This window comes from Oncorhynchus mykiss, chromosome 9 (genome assembly GCF_057628025.1).
Source record: "Oncorhynchus mykiss isolate SJ-2025 chromosome 9, ASM5762802v1, whole genome shotgun sequence".
Lineage (NCBI taxonomy): Eukaryota > Metazoa > Chordata > Actinopteri > Salmoniformes > Salmonidae > Oncorhynchus > Oncorhynchus mykiss.
In genome coordinates this window covers 5,977,093-5,987,092 of record NC_143030.1, presented here as the reverse complement: position 1 = coordinate 5,987,092, position 10,000 = coordinate 5,977,093, and the positions used below count along the sequence as shown (strand labels likewise).

At 46.8% G+C, this 10,000-nt stretch overlaps 1 protein-coding gene across 2 annotated transcripts in view; it reads right to left on the bottom strand.

Annotated features, from left to right (window-relative positions):
- Positions 1-10,000, bottom strand: part of slc10a7 (solute carrier family 10 member 7) — a 71,832-nt gene that overhangs the window by 57,485 nt on the left and 4,347 nt on the right. For both annotated transcript variants that reach the window (XM_090183345.1, XM_090183346.1), the window contains exons 3-6: positions 7,127-7,263; positions 6,459-6,534; positions 3,820-3,858; positions 3,185-3,220 (exon numbers count right to left, since the gene is read on the bottom strand). In XM_090183345.1, the coding sequence (XP_090039471.1) occupies positions 3,185-3,220; positions 3,820-3,858; positions 6,459-6,534; positions 7,127-7,263 (288 nt within the window). The remainder of the gene's footprint in view (positions 1-3,184; positions 3,221-3,819; positions 3,859-6,458; positions 6,535-7,126; positions 7,264-10,000) is intronic.

Here is a 10,000-nt window from a genome sequence, read left to right as displayed (position 1 = left end):
AATTGATTTTAGAATAAGGCATAACATAACGTAACAAAAATGTGGGAAAAGTCCAGGGGTCTTTCTGAATGTACAAATTACCCCCCCCCCCCCCCCCCCCCAGCACATTGGGGCGGCAGGGTAGCCTAGTGGTTAGAGTGTAGAAGCGGTAGGGTAGCGTAGTGGTTAGAGTGTAGAGGCGGCAGGGTAGCCTAGTGGTTAGAGTGTAGAGGCGGCAGGGTAGCCTAGTGGTTAGAGTGTAGAGGCGGCAGGGTGGCCTAGTGGTTAGAGTGTAGAGGCGGCAGGGTAGCCTAGTGGTTAGAGTGTAGGGGCGGCAGGTAGCCTAGTGGTTAGAGTGTAGAGGTGGCAGGGTAGCCTAGTGGTTAGAGTGTAGAGGTGGCAGGTAGCCTAGTGGTTAGAGTGTAGAGGCGGCAGGGTGGCCTAGTGGTTAGAGTGTAGAGGCGGCAGGGTGGCCTAGTGGTTAGAGTGTAGAGGCGGCAGGGTAGCCTAGTGGTTAGAGTGTAGGGGCGGCAGGTAGCCTAGTGGTTAGAGTGTAGGGGCGGCAGGTAGCCTAGTGGTTAGAGTGTAGGGGCGGCAGGTAGCCTAGTGGTCAGAGTGTAGGGGCGGCAGGTAGCCTAGTGGTTAGAGTGTAGGGGCGGCAGGTAGCCTAGTGGTTAGAGTGTAGGGGCGGCAGGTAGCCTAGTGGTTAGAGTGTAGAGGCGACGGGTAGCCTAGTGGTTAGAGTGTAGAGGCGGCAGGTAGCCTAGTGGTTAGAGTGTAGGGGCGGCAGGGTAGCCTAGTGGTTAGAGTGTAGAGGCGACGGGTAGCCTAGTGGTTAGAGTGTAGAGGCGGCAGGTAGCCTAGTGGTTAGAGTGTAGGGGCGGCAGGTAGCCTAGTGGTTAGAGTGTAGAGGCGACGGGTAGCCTAGTGGTTAGAGTGTAGAGGCGGCAGGTAGCCTAGTGGTTAGAGTGTAGGGGCGGCAGGGTAGTCTAGTGGTTAGAGTGTAGGGGCGGCAGGTAGACTAGTGGTTAGAGCGTTGGACTAGCAACCTGGAAGGCTGCAAATTCAAATCCCTGAGCTGACAAGGTACAAATCTGTCGTTCTGCCCCTGAACAGGCACCCACTGTTCCTAGGCCGTCATTGAAAATAAGAATTTGTTCTTAACTGACTTGTCTAGTAAAATAAAGGTAAAATAAAAAGTTGACTCGGTACCAGAACCTCGTTACTGTTATTTTTTATTTTTTATTTTATTGTGTTACTTTATTTAGAAAATATTTTATTAACTCTTACTTTGTTAAAACTGCATTGTTGGTTATGTAAGTAAGCATTTCACTGTTAGGTCTACACCTGCATAGCCTGGTTCCTCTCTAGGTTTCCTCACTAGGTTTTGGCCTTTTCTAGGGAGTTTTTCCTTGACCACCATGTTCTGTTATAATCTCCACCCGGCACAGCCAGAAGAGGACTGGCCACCCCACATAGCCTGGTTCCTCTCTAGGTTTCTTCCTAGGTTTTGGCCTTTTCTAGGGAGTTTTTCCTAGCCACCCCACATAGCCTGGTTCCTCTCTAGGTTTCTTCCTAGGTTTTGGCCTTTCTAGGGAGTTTTTCCTAGCCACCCCACATAGCCTGGTTCCTCTCTAGGTTTCTTCCTAGGTTCTGGCCTTTCTAGGGAGTTTTTTCTAGCCACCGTGCTTCTACACCTGCATTGCTTGCTGTTTGGGTTTTTAGGCTGGGTTTCTGTACAGCACTTTGAGATATCAGCTGATGTAAGAAGGGCTTTATAAATACATTTGTATTAGATAGATTTGTATTTGGCGCATGTGACAAAGAAAGTTCCATTTAATTCTAATAATTTAATTTAATTAAGTCCTTGACTTTTCCCACATTTTATTGTGTTACAGCCTGAATTTAAAATAGATTAAATTGAGATTTTGTGTCACTGATCTACTACACACAATACCCCATCATGTCAAAGTGAATTTTGTTAAATTCATTTGTTAGAAATGAAAACAAAATGAAAATTTGAAATGGCTCGAGTCAATAATTATTCAAGTCCTTTGTTATGGTAAGAAGACTAAATAAGTTCAGGAGTAAAAATGTGCTTAACAAGTCACATAATAAGTTGCATGGACTCACTCTGTGCTTAATAATAGTGTTTAACATGATGTTATTAATGACATCCTCATCTCTGTACCTTCACACATACAATTATCTGTAAAGGTCCCTCAGTAGAGCAGGGAATTTCAAACACAGATTCAACCACAAAGACCAGGGAGGTTTTCCACAGCCTCGTGAAGAAGGGCACCTATTGGTAGGCAGACATTGAATATCCCTTTGAGCATGGCGAAGTTATTAATTACACTTTGGATGGTGTATTAATACACCCAGTCACTACAAAGATACAGGTGTCCTTCCTAACTCAGTTGCCGGAGAGGAAGGAAACCACTCAGGGATTTGAACATGAGGCCAATGAAACAGTCACAGAGTTTAATGGCTGTGATTGGAGAAAACTGAGGATGGATCAACAACATTGTAGTTACTCCACAATACTAACCTAAATTATTTAATGACAGAGTGAAAAGGAAGCCTGTACAGAATAAAATTCCAAAACATGCATCCTGTTTGCAACAAGGCACTAAAGTAATACTTTATGTCCTGAATACAAAGTGTAATGTTAGGGCAAATCTAATACAACACATCACTGAGTACCACTCTTGATATATTCAAATATAGTGGCGGCTGCATCATGTTATGGGTATGCTTGTCATCGACAAGGACTAGGGAGCTAAGCAGAGGCTAAATCCTAGAGGAAAACCTGGTTCAGTCTGCTTTCCAATAGACACTGGGAGATGAAATCACCTTTCAGCAGGACAATAACCTAAAACACAAGGCCACATCTACACTGGAGTTGCTTACCAAGAAGACAGTGAATGTTCCTGAGTGACCTAGTTACAGTTTGGCCTTAGAAAATCACCTTGAAAATCTATGGCAAGACTTGAGACTTACCCAGAAAGGTGATTCTAAAATATATTGACTCCGGGGGTTTGAATAATTATCTAAATGAAGATTAGTGTTTTTATTTTTTCAATGTTAAAATTGGTTCTTCCACTTTGAGTATTTTGTGTAGACAGGAAAAAAAATGATTTTAATTCTAAACACAACAAAAAGGTGACAAAGGTCAAGGGGTGTGAAGGTAGAGAATACTTACAAACAGTAACAGTAGCAGTGGTGTCACTAGTATCCCCTGTAGACAGAGAATAGGGATGTCAGACAGGCTCAATACTGTTCACACACACACCACCCCAGAGAATAGGGATGTCAGACAGGCTCAATACTGTTCACACACACACCACCCCAGAGAATAGGGATGTCAGACAGGCTCAATACTGTTCACACACACACCACCCCAGAGAATAGGGATGTCAGACAGGCTCAATACTGTTCACACACACACCACCCCAGAGAATAGGGATGTCAGACAGGCTCAATACTGTTCACACACACACCACCCCAGAGAATAGGGATGTCAGACAGGCTCAATACTGTTCACACACACACCACCCCAGAGAATAGGGATGTCAGACAGGCTCAATATTGTTCATCCCCCCCCCCCCCCCCCCCCCACCCCACACACACACAGGTGCTAGTCTACCTTCAAGGCCTTCACATGGCTCCATGGTCAGGAAGTTAGTGAGTCTTGTCCCCCCCGGGCCAGAACAGCCCGTTTCTGTAGCACGAGTCCAGTATAGACGGACAAGTCCTGCACCCCCCCCCCACACAGGTGCTAGTCTACCTTCACATGGCTCCATGGTAGAGGTAGAGAGAGACACAATTCAGTCTTACCAGGAAGCTTCCGAAGGCGGAGTTAAAGATGGCGGCAGCCTGAGGGAAGAGAATCCCCGTTTATTAAAACGGAACCAACACACGGTAATGTACAGGGATCTGTCCAGCTTGTCGTGTACTACCAGGGAACTAGAACGTCCATAATGTCCAGCTTGTCGTGTACTACCAGGGAACTAGAACGTCCATAATGTCCAGCTTGTCGTGTACTACCAGGGAACTAGAACGTCCATAATGTCCAGCTTGTCGTGTACTACCAGGGAACTAGAACGTCCATAATGTCCAGCTTGTCGTGTACTACCAGGGAACTAGAACGTCCATAATGTCCAGCTTGTCGTGTACTACCAGGGAACTAGAACGTCCATAATGTCCAGCTTGTCGTGTACTACCAGGGAACTAGAACGTCCATAATGTCCAGCTTGTCGTGTACTACCAGGGAACTAGAATGTCCATAATGTCCAGCTTGTCGTGTACTACCAGGGAACTAGAACGTCCATAATGTCCAGCTTGTCGTGTACTAACAGGGAACTAGAACGTCCATAATGTCCAGCTTGTCGTGTACTACCAGGGAACTAGAACGTCCATAATGTCCAGCTTGTCGTGTACTACCAGGGAACTAGAACGTCCATAATGTCCAGCTTGTCGTGTACTACCAGGGAACTAGAACGTCCATAATGTCCAGCTTGTCGTGTACTACCAGGGAACTAGAACGTCCATAATGTCCAGCTTGTCGTGTACTACCAGGGAACTAGAACGTCCATAATGTCCAGCTTGTCGTGTACTACCAGGGAACTAGAACGTCCATAATGTCCAGCTTGTCGTGTACTACCAGGGAACTAGAATGTCCATAATGTCCAGCTTGTTGTGTACTACCAGGGAACTAGAACGTCCATAATGTCCAGCTTGTCGTGTACTACCAGGGAACTAGAACGTCCATAATGTCCAGCTTGTCGTGTACTAACAGGGAACTAGAACGTCCATAATGTCCAGCTTGTCGTGTACTACCAGGGAACTAGAACGTCCATAATGTCCAGCTTGTCGTGTACTACCAGGGAACTAGAACGTCCATAATGTCCAGCTTGTCGTGTACTACCAGGGAACTAGAATGTCCATAATGTCCAGCTTGTCGTGTACTACCAGGGAACTAGAACGTCCATAATGTCCAGCTTGTCGTGTACTACCAGGGAACTAGAACGTCCATAATGTCCAGCTTGTCGTGTACTAACAGGGAACTAGAACGTCCATAATGTCCAGCTTGTCGTGTACTAACAGGGAACTAGAACGTCCATAATGTCCAGCTTGTCGTGTACTACCAGGGAACTAGAACGTCCATAATGTCCAGCTTGTCGTGTACTAACAGGGAACTAGAACGTCCATAATGTCCAGCTTGTCGTGTACTAACAGGGAACTAGAACGTCCATAATGTCCAGCTTGTCGTGTACTAACAGGGAACTAGAACGTCCATAATGTCCAGCTTGTCGTGTACTACCAGGGAACTAGAACGTCCATAATGTCCAGCTTGTCGTGTACTACCAGGGAACTAGAATGTCCATAATGTCCAGCTTGTCGTGTACTACCAGGGAACTAGAACGTCCATAATGTCCAGCTTGTCGTGTACTACCAGGGAACTAGAACGTCCATAATGTCCAGCTTGTCGTGTACTAACAGGGAACTAGAACGTCCATAATGTCCAGCTTGTCGTGTACTAACAGGGAACTAGAACGTCCATAATGTCCAGCTTGTCGTGTACTAACAGGGAACTAGAACGTCCATAATGTCCAGCTTGTCGTGTACTACCAGGGAACTAGAATGTCCATAATGTCCAGCTTGTCGTGTACTACCAGGGAACTAGAACGTCCATAATGTCCAGCTTGTCGTGTACTAACAGGGAACTAGAACGTCCATAATGTCCAGCTTGTCGTGTACTACCAGGGAACTAGAACGTCCATAATGTCCAGCTTGTCGTGTACTACCAGGGAACTAGAACGTCCATAATGTCCAGCTTGTCGTGTACTACCAGGGAACTAGAACGTCCATAATGTCCAGCTTGTCGTGTACTACCAGGGAAACAACGTCCATAATGTCCAGCTTGTCGTGTACTACCAGGGAACTAGAACGTCCATAATGTCCAGCTTGTCGTGTACTACCAGGGAACTAGAACGTCCATAATGTCCAGCTTGTCGTGTACTACCAGGGAACTAGAACGTCCATAATGTCCAGCTTGTCGTGTACTAACAGGGAACTAGAACGTCCATAATGTCCAGCTTGTCGTGTACTACCAGGGAACTAGAACGTCCATAATGTCCAGCTTGTCGTGTACTAACAGGGAACTAGAACGTCCATAATGTCCAGCTTGTCGTGTACTACCAGGGAACTAGAACGTCCATAATGTCCAGCTTGTCGTGTACTACCAGGGAAACAACGTCCATAATGTCCAGCTTGTCGTGTACTAACAGGGAACTAGAACGTCCATAATGTCCAGCTTGTCGTGTACTACCAGGGAACTAGAACGTCATTCCAAATACAACCTGTACGTACGCCGGTTTAGGCACCGTGATTGTAAATAATAATTTGTTCTCAACCGACTTGCATAGTTAAATAAAAATAGGTTAAATAAAAATAAAAACATTGTATGTAAATACCTCGTTCCCCCCCACAGCTTTGGTGAGTATGACAGCAGAGGAGACTGGTGGAGGCATACATCCCACCGTCTGTAACCTAGACGACGCACGCACAGAGACACACACACACACACACACAACAGGGTCTTTGTCAAGGTCACGTCACCCATGGCAACCGTAAGGTAGAACCACTGGCTGAATAAAGGACTCTTTCACTCCCCCCCCCCCTCCTCCCTCTAGCCCCTCCCCCTCCCAATACAGTATGTAGTTGTGTGTTAGGAACATCTGATGGTCCCGCCCCCACACACACACAAAGCTCCTCCCCCTTCCTCTCTAGCCCCTCTCCCCTCCTGCTCTCTCTAGCCCTTCCCAATACAGTATGTAGTTGTGTGTTAGGAACATCCGATGGTCCCGCCCCCACACGCACACAGCTCCTCCCCCCTTCCTCTCTCTAGCCCCTCCCCCTCCCAATACAGTATGTAGTTGTGTGTTAGGAACATCCGATGGTCCCGCCCCCACACACACAAAGCTCCTCACACTCGGAGCAGCCAATGGTTTAAAGATAGATACAGAGCAACTCTCTCTCTCTGTGTGTGTGTGTGTGTGTGTGTGTGTGTGTGTGTGTGTGTGTGTGTGTGTGTGTGTGTGTGTGTGTGTGTGTGTGTGTGTGTGTGTGTGTATACACTCACCCTCGGAGTAGCCAAGTGTTGATTGAGGTAAGAGCCAGTAGTTTGATACAGAGCCACATGGCAACAGGGAAGAAGACCAGGGTGAAGGACTGGACAAACAGATGCAGCTTCACATGGAGGAGGGCACTGGTCAACTCCTAGAGGAATATGGGGAGAGAGAGAGAAGCATCAAACTGGTCAACTCCTAGAGGAATATGGGGAGAGAGAGAGAAGCATCAAACTGGTCAACTCCTAGAGGAATATGGGGAGGGAGAGAGAAGCATCAAACTGGTCAACTCCTAGAGGAATATGGGGAGAGAGAGAGAAGCATCAAACTGGTCAACTCCTAGAGGAATATGGGGAGGGAGAGAGAAGCATCAAACTGGTCAACTCCTAGAGGAATATGGGGAGGGAGAGACGCATCAAACTGGTCAACTCCTAGAGGAATATGGGGAGGGAAAGAGAAGCATCAAACTGGTCAACTCCTAGAGGAATATGTGGAGAGATAAGCATCAAACTGGTCAACTCCTAGAGGAATATGGAGAGCAAGAAACATCAAACTGGTAAACTCCTAGAGGAATATGGGGAGGGAAAGAGAAGCATCAAACTGGTCAACTCCTAGAGGAATATGGAGAGAGAGAAGCATCAAACTGTTCAACTCCTAGAGGAATATGGGGAGCGAGAGAAGCATCAAACTGGTCAACTCCTAGAGGAATATGGGGAGAGAGAGAGAAGCATCAAACTGGTCAACTCCTAGAGGAATATGGAGAGAGAGAAGCATCAAACTGGTCAACTCCTAGAGGAATATGTGGAGAGAGAGACATCAAACTGGTCAACTCCTCGAGGAATATGGGGAGAGAGAGAGAAGCATCAAACTGGTCAACTCCTAGAGGAATATGGGGAGAGAGAAGCATCAAACTGGTCAACTCCTAGAGGAATAAGGGGAGAGAGAGAAGCATCAAACTGGTCAACTCCTAGAGGAATATGGGGAGAGAGAGAGAAGCATCAAACTGGTCAACTCCTAGAGGAATATGGGGAGGGAGAGAAGCATCAAACTGGTCAACTCCTAGAGGAATATGGGGAGAGAGACGCATCAAACTGGTCAACTCCTAGAGGAATATGGGGAGGGAGAGAAGCATCAAACTGGTCAACTCCTAGAGGAATATGGGGAGAGAGACGCATCAAACTGGTCAACTCCTAGAGGAATATGGGGAGGGAGAGAAGCATCAAACTGGTCAACTCCTAGAGGAATATGGGGAGAGAGAAGCATCAAACTGGTCAACTCCTAGAGGAATATGGGGAGAGAGAGAGAAGCATCAAACTGGTCAACTCCTAGAGGAATATGGGGAGAGAGAGAGAAGCATCAAACTGGTCAACTCCTAGAGAAATATGGGGAGAGAGAGAGAAGCATCAAACTGGTCAACTCCTAGAGGAATATGGGGAGAAAGAGAGAGAAGCATCAAACTGGTCAACTCCTAGAGGAATATGTGGAGGGAGAGAGAAGCATCAAACTGGTCAACTCCTAGAGGAATATGGGGAGGGAGAGAGAAGCATCAAACTGGTCAACTCCTAGAGGAATATGGGGAGAGAGAGAAGCATCAAACTGGTCAACTCCTAGAGGAATATGGGGAGAGAGAGAGAGACATCAAACTGGTCAACTCCTAGAGGAATATGGGGAGAGAGAGAGAAGCATCAAACTGGTCAACTCCTAGAGGAATATGGGGAGGGAGAAGCATCAAACTGGTCAACTCCTAGAGGAATATGGGGAGAGAGAGGGAGAGAGAAGCATCAAACTGGTCAACTCCTAGAGGAATATAGGGAGGGAGAGAGAAGCATCAAACTGGTCAACTCCTATAGGAATATGGGGAGAGAGAGAGAAGCTTCAAACTGGTCAACTCCTAGAGGAATATGGGGAGAGAGAAGCATCAAACTGGTCAACTCCTAGAGGAATATGGGGAGGGAGAGAGAAGCATCAAACTGGTCAACTCCTAGAGGAATATGGGGAGGGAGAGAAGCATCAAACTGGTCAACTCCTAGAGGAATATGGGGAGAAAGAGAGAGAAGCATCAAACTGGTCAACTCCTAGAGGAATATGTGGAGGGAGAGAGAAGCATCAAACTGGTCAACTCCTAGAGGAATATGGGGAGGGAGAGAGAAGCATCAAACTGGTCAACTCCTAGAGGAATATGGGGAGAGAGAGAAGCATCAAACTGGTCAACTCCTAGAGGAATATGGGGAGAGAGAGGGAGAGAGAGACGCATCAAACTGGTCAACTCCTAGAGGAATATGGGGAGAGAGAGAAGCATCAAACTGGTCAACTCCTAGAGGAATATGGGGAGAGAGAGAAGCATCAAACTGGTCAACTCCTAGAGGAATATGGGGAGAGAGAGAGAAGCATCAAACTGGTCAACTCCTAGAGGAATATGGGGAGGGAGAAGCATCAAACTGATCAACTCCTAGAGGAATATGGGGAGAGAGAGGGAGAGAGAAGCATCAAACTGGTCAACTCCTAGAGGAATATAGGGAGGGAGAGAGAAGCATCAAACTGGTAAACTCCTATAGGAATATGGGGAGAGAGAGAGAAGCTTCAAACTGGTCAACTCCTAGAGGAATATGGGGAGAGAGAAGCATCAAACTGGTCAACTCCTAGAGGAATATGGGGAGGGAGAGAGAAGCATCAAACTGGTCAACTCCTAGAGGAATATGGGGAGGGAGAGAAGCATCAAACTGGTCAACTCCTAGAGGAATATGGGGAGAGAGACGCATCAAACTGGTCAACTCCTAGAGGAATATGGGGAGGGAGAGAGAAGCATCAAACTGGTCAACTCCTAGAGGAATATGGGGAGGGAGAGAAGCATCAAACTGGTCAACTCCTAGAGGAATATGGGGAGAAAG